Source organism: Cynocephalus volans, chromosome 3, assembly GCF_027409185.1.
Source record: "Cynocephalus volans isolate mCynVol1 chromosome 3, mCynVol1.pri, whole genome shotgun sequence".
Lineage (NCBI taxonomy): Eukaryota > Metazoa > Chordata > Mammalia > Dermoptera > Cynocephalidae > Cynocephalus > Cynocephalus volans.
Genome location: NC_084462.1, coordinates 109,838,123 through 109,858,263, shown reverse-complemented (window position 1 = coordinate 109,858,263; position 20,141 = coordinate 109,838,123). Strand labels below are relative to the sequence as shown.

The following is a 20,141-nucleotide window of genomic DNA, read 5'->3' as shown; positions in this document are numbered from 1 at the left end:
ACTTGGCCTCATAGACCATCAAGACAGGGGACGAACCAGGTTTCCAGCTCAGGCCTGTCAGTGGTGACGGATGTACCCACTACTGAGAAGGCAAGCATGGGTGTATTTGCAGGATAGGACAGAAATTCATACAGTGCCATGAGCCCAGGGCAGGTGGCATTCAGGGCTGCTGGAAAGGCTGCTTGGCTTTTCATAGTCTACCTCTGAAGCACAGACCTTTCCAGAATGTTTTCAAAGTCTCCAAGGGTGGGAGAATCCAGAGTGGATGGACCCATGCCTGCTCTCCCTCACCCCATCCTCACTCCATGGAAATGAGCCTTAGGGGCTTGGCCTCCTGGGTCAGGGTATCTGAGTGGGGCAGGAGCCCAGGAGTGCAGCATTCAACCTGCTGTTGATTAGCTGTGTGACCTTAGGCATGCCCCTTTCCCTCTCTGAAACTCAGATTCTTCCTCTGTAAATGAGAGAGTGATTAGACCAGTGTTTCCTCACCTTGGCTACAAATCAGAATCATCTGGGTGGTGGCAAGACAAAGGAGCTTGAAAAAACACAGATCCCTGAGCCTCATCCCAAAGCTCCTAAAGGAATTTGGATCCCCAGGGAGGAAACTGAGGAGAGGCCTACTCAAGTCCTGGCCCCCACCCTCAGTGCCAGCCAGGAAGCTTCTGGAGCCCTTCATTCACCCACCCCACCAGCTCCACTCTACTGAGAAGCTCCTTCAGATGCAATGTTCCCAGCCACACTCCATCTCTTTCCAACTTCTCAGCCTTCTTGGGCCAGGGCTGATGTCAGCTGCCCCATCCCTGTCCAAAGAGCTCTAAAGCCTGAAGCACTGGTCAGTGAGCAGTTTATTACCCATCAGCCTGTCCCAGCCTCCTGGCACCATGGCGTGCACACAATCTAGACACCGTCTTCACTCCAGTCAGTTCTGGCACCTGGCCTCAGTTTCCACTCCCAACCCAGTCCTCCACACTCTCCCTTCCCCAGCCCTTCAAAGCAGCACCAGGCCTGGGGGCCACACTTCAGCTGGTGGAGGGGAGAGAAGACAGGGAAACAGGCAGAAGCTGGAGAACGAGGAGCCAGAGTTGGCCCCAAGCTTCTGGAGCCACCACCCCAGGAAGGAGGGAAGATGGGCAGGGCTGAGGCCGGGGATGGGGTTGCCAGGTGATGGTTCAGGCAGGAGGCTCTTCTCCAGGAGGTGCAGGGAAGCCACTCAGGTCTCGGCCAATGATCTCACTCACTGTAAAGGAGGGGCAGTTGAGAGATTGGACTAGGGGCAGGTCCCCTCCTTTTCCAGAGATCCCCAGTCCATTACAGGCAGGCCCCAGTCTAGGATGCCTCTAGGCTCCTCCTCCACTGGCTTCTCTTTCACTGGGCTCCAGTTTCCCCAAGGTGTCTTGACACCTGGTCCTAGTCAAATCTTGCCCAACTACATCCATGTGGACTCCCAGGTCCCCATCCCATCCCTTTCCAGCTGGCTTGGCCTGCCATGTCAATCAGTGTCAGCAGGACTGGAGGTGTGTGTAGCCAGTGGGAGGAAGGAAGAGGCAAAACAGGAAGGCTCCTCACCAATCCTGGCCACAGCCACCATATTTAGGGGAAAGCTGAGGCAAGGGAAAATGCACTTGACTGAGCCCTCAGCAAATCACTGTGCCTCTCTGAAACTGATGCCTATATCTGCACATTGAGGGAGCTAGATGGAATGATCTTGAAAGTAATTCTAGATCTGAGAGGCAAGAGAAAGGCTGGGGCAGATACTCCATGCACCCTTAAGAATTATATCAACTGGATTCAGGTGGCCACAGGCACCAAAAACTTGCCTCCTGGGACCCTCCAACTGGCCTGAGAGACCAAGGGTACCCAATCTCTGGGAAGCCAAGCTCCAGCCCTCAGCAAGCATGCAGAGCAATCTCTCACACACGCTCACACTCACAGCCCCCAGTCCCACACCCACCTTCCTCCAGCGTGATACCCTGGATAGGGACACTGTCTCGGAATCCGCTGCTGTAGCCACCCCTGGATTTCTCCTGCTCCGGAGCCCCCTCCCCAGGGCCATAGCCTGGCCCTACCTCATTGTATCCCTCAGCAGATAGAGAAGGAACACCACTCTGGGGAGGAAAGGGGCCTTCAAGAGGTGGGGACGAAGGTAGTGGAGGCCGAAAGGGGGCCGGAGGAGGGAATGGAAGCCCCAGAGGAAAAGAGGAGCCCCGTCCTCCATATGGGTCACTAGGGAAGGGGCGGGGAAGGAAAGAAACTGGAGGTGGACGGGCACAACCTGTAGTAACCCCAGTCTCAGGTAACATACGCAGGCCGGGTCTGTAGGATGGTGGGGGCCCCGTTGGGGGGTACAGAGGGGGCGTGCCATAGCGGAAGCCTTCTGACAGGTAAGAAGCCTCATAAGCAGGGTCTTCATGGGGATAGGAGGGGAAGGGGGGCCTGGGTGGTGAGAAGTCCATGTCAGTGCCAAAGGGGGGACCCGATGCTGAAGGGAAGCCCCGGAGAGATGAATCCGGTAGGGGCTCCTCCTTGAAGATCACTGCAAAGGTGGAGAAGCAGGAGGACATGCCAGTGAGAGGTCTGCAGTCTTCCCACTGCAACCTTCCAACTACCTTCCCTTCCCAGGTCTCACCCATCCCTTGGTCCCTCACAGTGAGGGTACCACGTCCCTCTGTCCCTGACTTAGTTCCCCACATCCCTATACCCCCGCCGTGGGCTGTCCTAGAGCTCACCAGGCAGGTACTTGAAACTCTGGGTAGGACTGCGCTTCCTCCGCCCATTGGAGACATAGAAGTAGACCTGGACTGGCCGGGACACACGCTTATTGCTGTACTCAGGGACAGTCAGGGTCAGCGTCACCTGGGAAAGAGCAGAAGATGAGGCAGGGAGCTCTCAGGGATCTAGGCTCAGCCCAGCCCTTCCAAGGACCTACTTTACCCCCTAGCTTTTTCCATTTGCTAAGGAGCAAAGTTCATTTCCTAGAGATCAACCTCCTTCCAGAGTGGCTAGACTGCCTCCTCCAGAAAAGAATAGGTCACTATACTGGGCAAGGGGAGCCAATAGAGAATTTTATGATTTCTGTCACCTCCCACCCCCAAGGTGTATACCCTAGTAATGTCAGTACCTCATTGCTCTGCAGTCGGTTCACTGTGGCCTCCTCCTCCCACTGCAGCTTTCCATCTGTGCAGGGGAACAGACAGCTCCAGCCCAACTCCAGGGCCCCTGCCTCCTGCCCCAGTCCCCTGCCATTTCCCCTCTTGCTAGAGCCAAGACCAAATTCCGAAGGCCCCTAGAAGGTCTGGCACTCAGAGGAGCCCACTGCATGTTTACTCAATTGAATGGAAGAGGCAGGGTTTTAAACTGTCCCCAAAGTACAGGGAAGCAAACTGAGATCATGGACCAGCAAGGAACCAGAGGGAGTTAGTGACAGAAGCAACTCCTGAACCCCCTCCCACCCAACTCCAAACATCCCCTTCCATGATAATTCTGGTCAGAAAGGGTCCTCACTTGAAGGAAGGCAATGAGACCTCCAAGTCTCATGACCTCTGAAGATGCAGAGATGCTCTGACATGGCCCCAGGTACTAAATTTAGGTATAGGAGCAGGGGTTCTTTGTGAGCAGGGATGGGGGAGGGCAAAGGCCTCAGGTCAGTGGCTGTAACTGGAACGCTCAGTCTTCCTTTATCCACCCCTGCAGCTCCTTCTTGGGGTACCTTGCAGGATCTTGTAATCATAGCTGTGCCACCAGGCCCATAACTCAGGAGAGGCCCAGGCAGGAGCTGCAAAGGTGTAAGCCACCTCTCCCCTTCTCTTCATAGGCCCTATCTACATGGGGGTAAATTATTTCAAAGCTGACTCCTTTTAAATATGCAGAATGTGTACTTCTTTTTTTTTTTCCCCTACCAGAATGGGTATTCCTTATATTTGTTCAGCATAGTCAACATTTTAGAATGCTATCACACCCATCTCCCTATGGGAAGCAGGCAGTACAGTAGGAAGTCTGTCTGTCATTTTACAGATAAGGAAGGAAACTGAGGCTCATCTGGCTAGTTTAGTGACAGTGCCAGAGATCTTTCACCTTCCAGTTCCAAGTGCCTCCTGCCTGCCCTCTCCTCCCCTCCCTGATGGGTACTCACCAGGACCCCTCTCAATGAACACCACCTTGGAGTCTGGCAGGAAATTGGAGCCAGTCAGTACTAGTTCCTCGCCTCCTCTCACAGAGCAGGCACTGGGGCTGTAGGCCTCCACCTGGGGCAGCTCCTGGGCTGAACGCTGGGCTGTGGAGCAGTGCAAGGAAGAGGCCTGACTGGGCTGGTTATGGAGGGGACAGCTTCCTCTGCCCCCACCCTCTTTGGAAAAATTGTCTCAGGGCCCTGGGGGAGCCCTTCTCAGGAGCAGACACACACATAAACCAACAGTATTGATGGGGTTACACAGACCATGTAAGGGGCAGCTCCTAGAGCAGAGAGTAAAGTGAACAGGGTAAGCCAGAGAGTTACCCAAACAGGTGTACAGGGACACCCCAGGGGCAGATAGAGTACAGGATCACTCTGGGCCAGCCCAGAGAGAGTCTGTGGCCTGGGCAAACTAGAATGCTACCCCCTCTGCTCCTCCATGCATGGTAGTCCTCTATAGGGCTACCCAGGACAGACAGGGCACAGGACACTATGCAGAGGAGATGGGAAGACAGATAGACACACAGAAAAGAGAGGTGGCCCAGGGCCTCTTTGCTCACAGCACTCGATGGGCACCGATGCTGCCTGCACCGAGACGACCTTCCCACCGCCCTGGGGCACGTGTACCCGGAACACCAGCCGCACACGTGTGTTTTTGCGCCCGATGTCCGTCTCACCCTTCCGAAGCTCAATGTCTGAATTCCGAAGCTTCAGGATTCCAGCACAGTCAATGCTAAAGGCAAAGAATGGATGGCAAGCCCTCCTGGCTAAAGCCAGAGAGTGATACATCCCTAAAAGAGGGAAAGCCCTGCCCTCTATCCAAAACCCTGAATGACCTGTGGGTGCCTAGGGGGGCCAATTTGTAACCCAGAGATGGCCTCTCCAGAGGGATCTCAGCCACAAATGTTTTATTCTAGGTGGTGAGAAGGCCTGAAATAGACTCCTAGGGATGATGTCTAGTTCCTCTGGGAAAAGGAAGAAGTGGGCCTAGCTCGGACCCAATGGAGAAGGCTGGTCCTAAAGCCTGCAGACAGAGGAAAGTTGATTGGGGACTTACTTGGCTGCCATGTTGTTCTCAGGGAGCAGGGTCATCTCCAACACCTTCGTACCACTAACTACAGCTTCGTAGCTGGCCGTGGCCACCATCTTGCCTGTGATACGGTGCACCTGATAGAAGGCATGAGGCCGCAGGTTCCTTTCATCTGCAGTGCCGATGAACATCTGTAGGGTCAGTGGCTTCTCACTGTAGCCTAGGAGCTTACAGAGGGAGACAGAGGCCACCTAATTGAAATCCCCAGTGTCTCATCCTTTATCCATCCCTGGATTTTCAGTCCACCATGGGGTGGGAGATAGAGAAAGATGAAGGATGTCCTGGAAGGGATTCCCTGGGGGTAATGGGGCACCAGTTGTGTAGAAACTGTGGCCTGGAGTTCAGAGTGTTGTTCTTGGAATAAAGCCCAAACTGGGCTGGGCAAAGGGGGAAGGGCTTCCAAGAGAGACCGGCCCAACTCAATATAGAGAAAACCTAAGTCCCAGTGGCCTTTGGCCCCAGCCTAAACCCTCCCCCACATCTGGCAGGCCACCATTTTCCAGAGTAGACAAGAGGCTGATGTCCCATGGGATGAGTTGAGTGGGAGTGGAAGGACAGCAGAATAAAAAGTATATCCGGGTCCTTGAAATGCATCCCTCCTCCCCCAACTCCAGCCTCTCCCTGAGGCTGCCTTCAGGGCCAGAGCTGAGAGGGAGTGTGGGAAAGGGCAGTGCCATGGGTCCGCACAGCTGGAGGGATCTGCAGGAATCTGGGATGGGAAGGGAGAAAGGATATCAGGCCTGCCCTCTGAGCTTTACCTTGACTACGGGGTGACCACCAGGGGCAGCTTTGACAGCTCCACGGCTGCCCTCTGTCTCGTAGTGAGCCCGATGGTGGGCTCTAGGCTGCACCTCGATCCTCAGCTCCAGCTGCTCATACTGGTTGGGCAGAGGCCAGTCCAGGGGGGGTAGGGCAGAGGTCCTGGGTGGGAGAGAAGAGCAGTGATCATCTGCAGCCTCAGACACGAGGCGGGACCATGCTGGATCTGTGAGGGAAGGGCAGTTGTGGGTGTGGGAGAAAGAAAATCACAGCAGAAATAAAGATGTCTAAAAGCCCAGAAGGGGCTGGCAGCTTGGCTCAGTTGGTTAGAGGGCAGTGTTATAACACGAAGGTCAAAGGTTCAGCAAGGGTTTGGATCCCTATACCGGCCAGCCGCCAAAAAAATAAAAATAAAAAATAAAAACCAGAAGCAAGGGGAGATACGGGACAGAGCCCTTAGAAATGAAGGTGTGGAAGATGACAACAGGCCTGAGATCCCTTCTTCCTGGCTGTAAGCAGAGAGTTTGGGGTAGAGAGGCTTCACCTGGATACAGAGGAACCCCAAGCCCCTCCTAACCCCCAGACCTGGATGGGAAGAGGAAAGTAAAGAAGTGCTGCCCCAGACCAGAAAAGACCTCAGACATGAACTCCTCTGTTTTACAAATAAAGAAACTGAGGCCAGCAGTTACTGACAGAACCTAGGACTGAGCACATTCTGCTCCCAGGCCAGCTCCCTTTCCACTAGTTGGGTCTGGATTGGTAGAGTTCCAGAGAGCTAAGGGGTTTCAGATGGGACAACGTTTCCTTTATTGTGCTCCCAGATATGCTAGGCCAGTGTATCTCAACTGATAATCCCCCCCACCCCACCCCACCAGGTGATATTTGGCAATGTCTGGGGACATTTTGACTGTCATAACTAGAGGAGAGGGTGCTACTAGTACCTAATGGATAAAAGCCAGAGATGCTGCTAACCGTTCTGCAATGGCCAGCACAGATGCACACAACAAAGAAATATCCTGCTCAAAATATCAATAGTACTGAGGTTGAGAAACCCTGCCCTATGGGAACCCTGGGAACTAGTGTTAGGGTTTCTTTCCCCTAGTAACTTTTCTGGATGGAACCGGATTAGTCTGATATCTCAAGGTTTAGGATTATTGAAATGGGTAGGGTTCTCTGAGAGTGAAGGGGGTAGAAAAATAGAAAGTTTTAATATAAATTCTTTGACTTGTTATTTTATTCAAATTAGAAACTATACTCAAGGGCTGGCCCATGGCTCACTTGGGAGAGTGTGGTGCTGATAACACCAAGGCCACAGGTTCGGATCCCTATATAGGAATGGCTGGTCGGCTCACTTGGAAGAGTGTGGTGCTGACAACACCAAGTCATGGGTTAAGATCCCCTTACCAGTCATCTTTAGGAAAAAAAAAAAGAAAAAAACTATACTCAGCCACTAGGTCAGACCTTAGAAATTAAAGGTTAGAGAAAGGGGACTTCCTGCAGTAGAATGTAGGGTTGGCACCTGTCTAAAGAGCCCAAGTGGAAGGCTGAAACCCAGCACAAGTTCCACACCCAGCCACCTGCCAATGAAGAACTGGGGATGGGGGGCAGCCTAGAGGAACTCCTCCTTTACGTACTTGGTCCTTCTAAAACTGCAGGACCCCTTTTTCTAATTGGCCCCCAGGGAGCTATTGCCCTTTTGCAAACCATCAGTCCAGAGGGAGGGTGTTTTTTCTAATTCTCCTTAAAACCAGGTAGGTGGCAGCTGCCTTGCTGGCTGCAGATTCTCTTTTGAAATGCGGAGGACACAGAACTAGGATCTTTCTTCAAACCCATCCTTTGATCTTCCTGCTCCCCCAGTAGGATGGCAGGAGAGAGCTGTGGTGCCAGGCGCAACCCTCACCTGAAGATGGGGCTGTGTCCCCCAATCCGGGCCTTGGACCAAGCAAGTGGGGAGGGCACCGCCAGGTAGTCCATGCCAGCCACCTCCTTCCGGGGACCCCCAGGAGGAGCCATAGCTTCCTCTGCTCCCAAGGGCAGCTTCCCATTGCATGGGGCAGGCTCCTCGGACCGAGGCAGGGCCACTGCCTGCTCACTGGAAGTCCGCCGGGTCTTCTGGGGGATGCTCTCAGCTGGTGGGGCCCCCACGTAGTCAAAGGGACAAGGGGAGCCAGGGTCCCGGGCCGTAGGCAATGGGGGTGGTGGAGGTGGCTCAGGCCCCTCTTCCCCTAGGCTGCCACGGCGGGACAGAGCTGGAGAGGCTGAAGATGGGGTTCCCGAGCTTGAATAGCGTCGCTTGCCACATGGAGAGGCAGGCCTGGGGGAGGCTGGGGTGGGTCCTGGAGCGCTGAGGAGTAGCCAGCTATCCTCCGGCCCCCGGCCTCCGGGGCTTGGACCGTACAGGTTCCAGGGATCCTCAGGAGTCCATGGCCTAGGGGAGGCCCGGGGTGAGGGCAGTGGGGATCCCAGGCCAAAACGGGAGGCCGCCTCATTTAGCTCAGACTCCACCTCATCGCAGGCTGCATATAGGGCTGCCTCATCCGAGGCATCAGAGAAGAAGCTCCACGAGGACAGGCTGCTGCTGCCAGGGCTCGGGCTGAAGAAGGCTCCCCCGCCCTGGCCCCCTGCCTCTCGGTAGCCTCCAAAGCCTTCTGGTGGGGGGTAATCTCTGGGAGAGCCATCCCCCCAGGCATCAGGGTTGTCTTCCAGCGGGGCCGGTGGGTCAGGCGTGGGAGAGATGGAGGTGATGCGGATGCTGGGACATTCAAGAACACGGCCACCTCCAGCACCCCCAGCACTCCCTCCTGGTCCCCCCAACCTCACTGACCGGGCAGGCTGGCTCTCCCAGGTGCCAGGTGAGGGGGCTGGGCGCGGTGGTGGCGAGTGCATGCCAGGCCGAGAGGGTGGAGGTCGGGGAATACCAATAGGGGCAGCCCCATAGAGAGGGGGCTCCCCGAGGGCCAGACGGCAGCATGGCGGGGCATCCTCTGAGTCCAGTTCTGTCAAAATGGGAGGGAGGCAGAAGAAGATGGGGAAAGAGAGAAGCAGGTGAAAAGTCTAGGTTCCTTGAGAGGCCAGCCCCCAAGTCCTGCTACGCTCACCCCTCCGTGCTCTGAGGAGCCCTTCAGAGCCACAGACAAAAGCAAAGTTGGACCTCGGAAGATGGAGGAGCGTGCCAGGCCTTTTCCCGCTCTGAGAACCGCACGCTCTGAGCTCCCGACCATGGGACCTGGGGTACCAGAGGGGGCGGGTCTTAAGGTGAGGGAGGTGGGTCCACAGGGGCTGGAGCCGGGCCTAGAGGCGTGTTTAGCCAGGCGCTGGGCTGGGCTGGGGGCGACTCACACATGAACCCAATTAGCAGCGGTTCCCAAACCCCCAAACGGCGCTGGCAGGCGCCTCAGTTGCCATCGCAACCGTGGCCAAGGGAGGGGGGCCAGGACGGTGGTGACGAGGGGAGGCGGCTCCTCCCTTGCTACCCCCAATCTGGGGGCGGGGGTTCGGCCGAGGGGGTGATGCGGTCCCCGCCGGGGGGAGGGGGACAGCGGGCAGCGCGGATTCCGTGCGAGCGGCGGCCACCGCCCCCGGCTCGGTCCCCGCCATCTGCCTCTCATTGCGGCCAGACGCGGGAGGGGGAGGGGCGCCCTGGCGCGGTCTGAGAGCGCCCCCGGCCCCGGGCGTCCCGTCTGCTGGACCCGGCTCGGTCCACAAGGGGCAAGCTCCAGGGCTGAACCTCCCCTTCCCCTGGAGGCGCCCCGGGGTCTGGGGGCCGCCGTTCCCACCCACCCCCCCATTTCAGTGACAGGCGGCCCAGCCGGGAGGCGGCGCGCAGCCAACGGCACCCCCACCCCCACCCCAGTCACGACCTAAAAAGGAGAAAGTGGTGCCCCGGCCCCCAGCCTCACTTCTGCAGACCAGCGAGCCCCCCAACTCCCCTCAACTTCTGAACTCCTCATCCCCCACCCCAGGCTCGCTGCCCTAAATTCCCCAGACTCAGGATCCCGGGCCCGTCTCTCACTGAGCCCAAGACCCCCTCCCAGCCCCGCACTGACCTTCCCCCGACCCCCCCGCGCCCAGCGGGGGGGCCTCCTTTTCCTCCCCGAACACCAGCTTAAATTCCAGCTCCTCATCCTCGCAGCTCGCTGCCCCCATGGATCCGGCCAGAGCCCCCGGGTCCCGGCCTGGGTGGGAGGGGGGAGCGCAGGAGGCTGCTGTATCTTCACCCGGGTGGCTCCCTCCCTCCCTTTCTCTGAGACGCCCCCTCCTCCGCCGCTGCCACCTCCCTCCGGACGCCCCCTCGTTATTATAGAAACTTTTCCAAACTTTTTTCCCCCAAACTTCTTCAAAGCGGGGCCCCCCCTCCCAGCCTGTCCCTGATTGGCTGCCCGGGATGCTCCAGCCCCTCCTCCAGGGATGAGATGGGAAAACCACGCGCCCCTCGTCCTCCCCCACCCTCTCTCCCTCTGTCCTCTCTCCAGTCCCTCCCCCTCCAAAAAAAAAACCCAAAAAAAAAAAAACTGAATTGGAAAACGGTCCTCAAGCGTGATACGACCCTAATGATGCCTATTGGCCCTCAGTTGTGACAATCATTTCCCGCAGGGAGCCCAGCTCCCACCCCCACCCTCACTTAGTCTCAGTTCGGGGCTCCGGGTCCGAGCGCCTTAAAGGGGCCACATCCTGGGCCCCCAGTGTAGAGGGCCCACGGGAGACCCTTCCTTAAGTTCTGAAGACTTGTGTAGCCAGTATCTTAGCAAGGAAGGACCACCTCTCCTCCCCCTTCCCTCCAAGCTTGAGGCCAGACGGGCTCTGGGGTGCAGAGTGGCTCTAGGCTGCTCTGAAGAGGAAAAGGCCAGTCCTTCCAAGTCCCTGCCTGGGACTTGAGGAGCCTTTGCCTTGCTGAATCTGCGTCTCCACTCGGCAACCCTCCCTGTCTCCCAAAGGTCAAGAACATTTAGCCGGCCTGGATGCCTCTCCGAGCAGTCCTAGCCAGCGTGGGTTGAGGAACTATTCAAAGGCCCACAGCCCCTGATGGGCGTAGATCCAGGCCGGGCTTTGCCGCTGCCCTTGTCCCAGCCACTCAGAGGGGCCGTTAATTTGCCTCCACGGGAAGTCGGTCCCCTCCTCCCCAGAACTGTAGTCTGGAATGAATCTCTGATCCTATGACAGCCCGCTCCGGCTCTCCTAGAAATCCTGGCCAGGTTTAGTCGGGGCCCGGAGTCTCGCGACCTGGTGGGCCCCCAGAGCTGGACACCTGTCACCTGGGCAGGGGGAGGAAGGAAGACCCGGACTGGAGTTTCCAGGCAGGGCAGACACAGAAGGGGCCTGGCTCGAGTGAGAAAGAGCTAGGTGGAGATCCACGAGTCGGACGGGAGGTGTTGAGGGCGCGGATGCGGTTTCCATTTCGCCCCACGCATGCGGCATGCCTCAGACCTCTCTAACAGGCCTCCGTGAGCCTCCATCTCCAGATCCCTCCGCCCTCAGGGACTCCGCAGCCCAGCGTCTGAAGGGTTAAGCGACGGCCCTCGGGTCAGACGTTTACAAACACTCGGGAGCCGGGCGGGGACCGCGCCCGTTACTCTAATGAGAAACAGGCTCTGCGGGGCGGGGGAACAGGGGAGGGCTGGCCCGGCCAGCCGGAGCTCCGCAGCAGCCGAGGCCTCTCCCCGCCCTCCTTCAGTCCTCCCTCGGGCCCGCCCAGGGGACCCCCCCCAGCCCCCGGGGACCCCAGTGACGTGCGGAGCTGCCCCGGCTCCCAGCCCAAGGCCGCGACGCAGGAGGGGCGGGGAGAAGAAGCCAGGCCGGCGGGGAGAGAAGAATGTTCCGAGGCCGAGTGGGGAGGCGGCCTGGTTTGATTTTTCTTGTCTTTTTTTCCTTTGGTTGGTCTCCTCAGGTTACATTTCCCTTCCAGCTTCATCTCGGAAATAAAGGAGGGAAAGAGACACCGGAAGGGGGAGCAAGGAACACCTCGAGACCATCACCCAGCCTGCATCTAAGAGAGGGGCAGGGGAGCTGGGAGGCGGGGGCGAGAAGGGCAGGGGTAGGGACCCCGAGACCCCGCCCCCACCCCCACCCCCACCCCCGGGCGCAGCACCAGCAGACGCGCACATTCTTTTCAAATGTCATATTTCCTTTGATCCTGGGCAGCGTTTCTCCATGTGTCTGGCTCCACTCCTGCCCAGCCAACTGCCTCCGCCTCTCACCCCTCTTTGTTTTCCTGGAGAACCCTCCCCCTCCTGCTAGCATCTGGAAGGCCCTGAGGGCTGGCGTCCGCCCTCATTCCCCCGGTGACTCTGACCTCTCTTCCCAGTGACTCAATTTCCCCTCTACGGGTGTTGGGGAGTGGGGGGTGGCGGGAGCAGGGGGAGAGCTTCTTAGCGCAAATATAGTACAAAAGAGCCCAGAGACCGCTCAAAGGTCTACGGGGGGGGGGCACCCCCTCGATTCTGAAAACCCTCCAATCGGTCTGGGCTGCGGCAGAGGGATGGAACATATGACTTCTGAAATATCCTGCCTGGCATTGGAGGCTTGGGAAGAGCGGGAAGCTGCAGGTTTAGGTTGCCCTACACTCCTGCCCCCTAGCGACCACAAAGACCCACCGCCCTTCCTCCCTAGTTTCTCGGTTTCTCGTGCCACCTTGCCTTGGTCTTAGCTCCGCTGCCCTCTAGCGCACACCTGAGCTCAGCTCTGCTTTCTTACCTTGGTTTGTGGCCCGCTTTGCCTCTTGCTCTGCACTTTAACAAGAATGATGCAACAACCTTTGAAATTGATTTTTTTTTTTTTTTAGTCACACAAGATGCATTCTTGTAAACGATTTAAGCCATACAAAAATATGTAGCAAACCATGATAACCCACCATTTTATTACTAACATGCATTTACTAACATATATGTACACACACATACTCTTGATGCACAAGCCATATGCATTCTAGCTACAAGCATTTTACTTGTTTTTTTATTTTTCTCAGTTAACAAATGGCTTGGAGATCTCCTGTAAGTACACATGCATCCGAAAATGGTGATCAAAGCGCCCACCTTTTCGGCTGGTAAAGTAAAATGACTTTTCACAAATCAGGTTAGTAACAGAGTTAGATCTGGAAACCAGGGTCCTTGTCCGGTGCTAATTTACTACACCACATTTTACATAGGAATCTGTTTTAGGTTTGGCTCCCTGAAAAAGTAGAGCCTGACAAGATGCAGGTAGTTTATAGTGGAAAGTAATCACAAAAGCCAGAAGTGGAAGACTGGAAAGAATGAAACTGGGAAAGAGGGAAAGGCCATCCAATGGTGTGATTTTTTTTTTTTTTTTTTTTTTAAAGATGACCGGTAAGGGGATCTTAACCCTTGACTTGGTGTTGTCAGCACCACGCTCAGCCAGTGAGCGAACCGGCCATCCGTATATGGGACCCGAACCCCGGGCCTTGGTGTTATCAGCACCGCACTCTCCCGAGTGAGCCACGGGCCGGCCCCCAATGGTGTGATGTTGAACCAGTCACCACTCTGAGCGATGGGAACATCATCCCACTTCTGTGAAGCCATACAAAATGTGATTGAAGAGACAAAACAGGGGAGTATTTACCCTCTGGCTCCCATCCACCATGTCGAAAGTTGCCTTGTAAGTGTAAATTAGCTCACTCTTGCAGGTTTACACAAGTATCCGCATAGCCGGTGTGCCACAAGGCTGCAGCAAAGAAGCCCGTGGGCAAAAGTCAAAAGACAGGGGCTGTAGCTGGGACCAGGTACTGTCAAGGGACAGCGGCAAATGGTTGCCATAGCAATAGCTGGAATAAAAAGATGGATGGAGAGTATGTGAGGCAAGTATCCTACACAAGATCACTCATTCAAAGAAAAGATATGTATTAAGAAACCTTTAGGGTTTTAAGAAACTGAGCCGGTTAGCTCAGTTGGGGAGAGCACAATGTTATAACACCAAGGTCAAGGGTCTGGGTCCCCATACCGGCCAGCCACAAAACAAAAAAATAGAAAAAGAAACCTCTATATTCAGAGGCAGTTCTAGGCATTGGGTACATATAAGCCATGCCCCCAAGAATTGCCACTTTTTATCAGGCTGAAAATATATTTCGTCCTTGACATCTTTCTCTTATTGCCCCATAATTGATAGGTAGAGACCTACCAGTTTTACTCCGGCAGTATGTATATACTTCCTTTCCATTCCCTTTGTTGCCATCCCAGTTTAGACTGATTTTTTTTCTGACAAACTCTCAATAACAATATCTAACACCAGTGGCATACCTTACATATTTGACAACTAGAGCTTATCATTTTTAAAGCCTTCTCTATAAGAAAAAATGTTTTCGGCCGAGCCTGTGGCGCACTCGGTAGTGTGCTGCGCTAGCAGCGCGGCGACGCTCCCGCCGCGGGTTCGGATCCTATATAGGAATGGCCGGTGCACTCACTGGCTGAGTGCCGGTCACGAAAAAGACAAAAAAAAAAAAAAAAAAAAAAAAAAAGAAAAAAATGTTTTCGGTATTAATCATGACATGAAATATAATAACAATGGGCAGAAAAGACATGTAGAGAGTAAAAACTTTCTTATATTGACCTCATATGTATAATAATACCATACATATATCTGTAATATTACAGTACAAGAAAGGAAACAAGTAATGGGTTAATAGTTGCAATTATATTAACACACTTTGTTTTTTAAAAAGGAAAAACATCTCATATTGGTCTATCACAGGAATGAACAATATTACAATTTCTGTTTTGAGTCAACTTTTGCAAATTTGTCAGTAGCTTTGTCAAAATTGATCTTCACATATGCATCTTCCTTCAACAGATGGTGTAGACAGATTTGTTGATCTAGCTCACTCTTAGTTAATCAAAGAAAAGTTTTTAATGATTTTAATTTTTTATTGAGATATCATTTACATACCATAAAATTTACTCTTTTAAGTGTACAGTTTGGTGATATATTCACAACGTTGCATGACTATCACTATGAGTATAACTAATTCTTGGTCATTTTTATCATCCCCAAAAGAAACCCCATGCCTATTAGTAGTCACTGTACATTCTCCCTTTCCCTCAACCTCTGGAAACACTTACCTATTTTCTGTCTCTATGATCCACAATTTCTTTCTTTCTTTCTTTTTTTTTTTTTTTTTTTTTTTCTTTTTTGGCAGCTGGTCAATATGGGGATCCAAATCCATGTTCTTGGTGTTATAAGGCTGCACTCTAACTAAATGAGCTAACTGGCCAGCCACTTTCTGTCTCTGCGAGTCCACCTATTCTGGAAATTTCATATAAATAGAATCATACAATATGTGGCTTTTTGTGTCTGGCTTCTTTCACTTACATAATGTTTCCAAAGTTCATCCATGTTGTAGTACGTATCAGTACTTCATTCCTTTTTATGACTGAATATTAATTTTAATTTTGAAAATTTTCTTCACATGAAGCAACAGATGTATAAATTTCTTGAAAAAAAAATCTGAAAGCTGAGGATGAGATTGACAAGATTCATAAAAGTCCTATTTCACAATAAATTCCAGAAATTGCAATATGTCTTTGTTTCTCCAGAATTGAAGCTAATAGCCTTCAAGTGTCTCAGTTGAAAAATTTTAAACACAAATAAACATTCCAAGTTATCATATAAGGTATTTGTTATCTATTACTGCACAACAAATCACTCCCAAAACTTTGTGGCTTCAAACCACAATGATCATTAATTATCTCTCATGGTTTCTATGAGTAAGAAATTCAGACAGGGTACAGTGAGAAAGCCTTCTATCTGCTCTGCAATGTCTGGTGGAGAACTCAAAGGCTGGGAGCTAAAATCATCATGTCTAGCCATTGATGTGGACTGTTGGCTGAGAGTTTAGCTAGACCTGTACCACATACACGTGACTGTCCCACAAGGCTTGGGCTTCCTTGCAACATGGCAAGCATCGAGAGACAGAGACAGAGACAGAGAGAAAAGATCCAAGCAGAAGGTACATCCTTTTTATGACCTAGCCTTGAAATTCACATAAGTGTACTCCATTGGTCAGGGCAGTCACAAGCTCCTGGCCAGAATCAGGGGCAAGAAAAGAGACCCTCACCTCAAGATGGAAGTAATAACAGATACACTGTAAGAAGAGCATGTAGAATGGGATAAACACATCGTACACACAACCATCTTTGGAAAACCCCTCCGGTCATAACAATACACATCTCTCCCCTTCTCATCCCCTCCCTGCAAGACCCTCAAGTCCCATCTCATTGTGGTACCAAGTCAGACTCAAGAGGCCAGACCTCATCACCTGGATCCTGGACTTCAAGCCTGAGCAAATGCTGTATAAAAAGTCACCCCCAAACTCAGTGGCTCCTTCAAAGTACATTCTATTTAATTGGGAGATAAGACGTAAATACGTGAAAAGCTTTATAATAATAAGACAGCTTAAAAATAACTAATAATTCAGGAGATGTAACAAAAGAAATGTATCAATAAGAGATATTTGCTTGGAAGCAACAGAAACTGACTTCATATAACTTAAGCAGAAAAGGAATACATTGAAAGGAGAGCTCATAGAACTAAAAGAAAAGGAGCCTGAGGCTTCAGGAAGGATGGGAACCAAAGTGGTTCTGGGGACTAGTCAGCAGGGTTCAAGGCACAGTCTCTTCATGGTGCTGGACGTTTTCAATTCCTGTTATATACCAAGTCCTTCCTGCTTCCAGTACTTTGCAGATATTGTTCCTCCTGTCTGGGTCTCTCTTCCCACACAACCCTTCTTGCCTGACTAACTTCTACTCATCTCTAGATCTCAGTTACAGTCTCATAGCATTCTCATATCATTCATAACACACATCCCAATTGTAATAAGATAACTGTGTAAGTACTTGCTTAATGTCTGTATACCCCACTTGAATGTAAATTCTCTAAGGAGAACTTTGTCTTATTTATCTACTAAATTCCTTTACTTTTTATTTGTGATCTACTTAAAAAACATTTGTGGAAACAAATGAAGACCAACCAAATGAGAACAGGCAAAGACTATTCAGAGCATGCTATAGCAAGGAAGTCAGCCACCATCACTTGCATGTTGGCACAGAATCAAAGGAAGAGGAGTGGGAAAGATTAAAAAGGGAAGACTTCAGCTGTGCTCTGATAGGACACTGTTGGCCTGGAGAAGCTGTAGGTGGGCTAACTAGAAGTGGGGCATCCTCTGTGATTGGGTAGGGATGTTTATTTGCCTGTGTCTGTTTGGTCCTGAGCTGGAAGGGACAAAAATTAGGGAAGCTGTCAGTTAGTAATCAAGTCCTGGCTGTTTGGAACAGATTGTTACAGGGATTATTGTTTGGCTTCCTGGGCTGGTTGCTAGAGATAGTGGTCTAACTTCCTACAAGTCTGCTTTATAGGTATTAGCCTGGCTTCCTGGGTTGGTCACTGAAGATAGTAGGTTGGTATTCTGGGCTAATTCCTGCAGGTTGTGGGTCGGAGTTCTATTTTTATAGATGGTATAGCCATTATCCACTTGTATATTCAGTCTCTCACATTCATTGGGCATCTGTTACATGCCATACACCATGCTGGGCTCTGGGATAAAAAGGATAGAAGGTAGTTGCTGACTGATTGAAGAGTTGGTAAAAGATGGTGTTTAAATAACTAGATGCATCCATTAGAATTAGACTTGGCTGTTCAATGACATAAAAACCTGAAATAATTGGGCCGGCCCGTGGCTTACTCGGGAGAGGTGGTGCTGATAACACCAAGGCCATGGGTTCGGATCCTATATAGGGATGGCCAGTTGGCTCACTAGCTGAGTGTGGTGCTGACAACACCAAGCCAAGGGTTGAGATCCCCTTACCGGTCATCTTTAAAAAAAAAAAAAAAAAAACCTGAAATATTAATGGCTTAAATGAGGCGGAAGACCATTTCTCTCTCATGTAAAGGCTCTGCAGGTAGGCACTCAGTCCTAGTATGGCAGCTCCATGACCATCAGGATCTCAAGCTCTAACTACCTCGCTTCTGGACTATCCTTAGCCTTCCGCTGTAAGGAAGAGGGCCGTGTAGCATCACATCCATATTTACACCAGCAAGAAGAAGAGCAGAAGAATGGCACACCCTCTCCCTCCTCACACCACTTATCTTTACTTCCAATTGGCCAGAATCTGGTTGTCACATGGCCATACATGTAGCTGCAAGAAAGGCTAGGACATGTGTTTATTCCAAGTGAACACAAGTCTACTAAAAATGCCAGGTTTTATTATTAAGGAAGATGGGAAGAAAGGCTGTTGGAGTTTGCCTCTGCAAACTAGAGAAATGGGATTTGGGAATTATCTGTAGATTTCAATTACCCATGTTATCTCTTTCCTCTAATAGGGGATATTCTTGACTTACTATGTGATTATTCTCATTATTTATTACACAGATCAAAACAAGTTCTTTTCATGGTTAAAACAAAACAGCTCTATGATATTCTTTGTTATCCTATTTTAGGGATGCTGTCTGTGTTGTTGTCTATGGCAACTATTTGGAGTCCTCACTCTGTGACCAGGGACACTTTTCTCTCAGGTCTTAGTGTCAGCAATGACTATGCTTCCCCTGAATCATCAGGCAAAGAGCAAGACCATCGAGACATTTAAAATGACAGATGTAGGGCTTTTTTTGTGGGCAAAGCATTTGCAATATACATTGTAGACCATTTGCTATGATTTGAATATTTCTCCCCTCCAAAGCTCATGTTGAAGCTTAAATCCTTGATGTGGCAGTGTTGAGAGGTGCGGCTGTTAGAAAATGATTGGACCGTGGGGCCTCTGCCCTCATGAATGGATTCATCCATTCATGGATTAGTGAGTTAATGGATTCATGGGTTGTCATGGGAGTAGACTGGTGGCTTTATGAAGAGAGGAAGAGAGCATGTTATCCCTCTCTCCATGTAATACCCTGCACTGCCTCAGGGCTCTGCAGAGAGTCCCCACCAAAAACAAGGCCCTCACCAGATGCATCCCCTCAACTTCAGACTTCCCAGCCTCCAACACTGTGAGAAATAAATTTTGTTTCTTTATAGATTGTGCAGTATTTATGCAGTATTCTGTTATAAGGGACAGAAAATGGACTAAGACATCATTATTGCAATTAATTTGGTCCAATCTAAAATTATGTTCATCTTTTTGTATAAAATATATGATCTAATTAAATTTATGATCACATACATTAAATTTCACATAGAATTCCCCTGATTTTGCCTTAGAAAATTCCTGCATTCTGATTTACTTTGATGTTTTCGCTTCTCACCCTTTGTTTCTTCCTAGTCAGAGAATGAGCCTAAGGAGCTGAAGTACAGCAAGTGGGAATAGCAAAGCAGACTCTCTCCACTGCAAGATGGACACAGTGAAAAATATATCAAATATTTTGGGTTTGGGTTTTCCCAAAACTTATCATTCTTTTTTTATAGCCATATTTGGATTATCAAGATGCTGATCTTTTTCCAGATCATTATTTTTACTTTCACTGCAGAAACTTGGTCAGTCTGTAAACTTATCTGCAGTTCAACAACTTGCAAGATCAGTTTCCGAATTCAGTTTATGTCTGACATCTGCTGAGAGAAGGATGCATGCAACAGTGCTTTATTTATTTATTTATTTTCTGGGCTTTGAGGTGAATATTCTGTGTTCTAAAATTTTTATTCTTCCACCTTTAGGTATCCAATGCAATTAGAATCAAAAATCTGATCCTAAAATCCTACATTCCTCATCACATTTAAATTGTTCTATAGGAACTGCTAACTCGTCCCTCAGAATCTAATCTAGTTTGTCTTGCTGGAATGTGAAAAAAAGTCTCATTTCCTTTTTCCCAGTATGCACCCCATATCCAATTCCAAATACCTCACATATTCCCTGAAGTTTTGGTGCATACGAACCTATCTACCACTCTGGGTCCTCACTTAGGTTCACACAGGCCCTTTCTTAGGCCTGTGATTCTTCTCTCTCTACTACCACCTGGGAGGGTTTTGGAAGTATAAGCATAGGAAGATGTGCATGTTCATCAGTCAAGGAGAAAGTGTTGTAGGAATGTGTTTATCCTCGTCTATTCCTCGCCTCTGCTACATGACCCTGGCTGGAGCTGACTGGATATAGAGTGGACAGCTGACCAAAGCTGAGCCAATTAAATTCTTTTCCTCTG

At 51.0% G+C, this 20,141-nt stretch overlaps 1 protein-coding gene across 2 annotated transcripts; it reads right to left on the bottom strand.

The window, feature by feature from the left end:
- Positions 1–1,169: 1,169 nt before the first annotated feature.
- On the bottom strand, positions 1,170–10,178 carry NFATC4 (nuclear factor of activated T cells 4). 2 transcript variants are annotated; one of them, XM_063090453.1, is made up of 10 exons: positions 10,064–10,178; positions 7,918–9,013; positions 6,017–6,179; positions 5,226–5,425; positions 4,729–4,901; positions 4,130–4,270; positions 3,119–3,174; positions 2,727–2,853; positions 1,952–2,533; positions 1,170–1,237 (listed from the first exon to the last, which is right to left on the bottom strand). In XM_063090453.1, exons 1-10 carry the CDS (start codon positions 10,161–10,163, stop codon positions 1,170–1,172), a joined length of 2,706 nt encoding a protein of 901 aa, XP_062946523.1. In that variant the 5' UTR covers positions 10,164–10,178. The 2 variants fall into 2 exon arrangements, with proteins under 2 accessions (XP_062946523.1, XP_062946524.1); XM_063090454.1 differs by having other exon boundaries at positions 2,273–2,533.
- Positions 10,179–20,141: the final 9,963 nt, after the last annotated feature.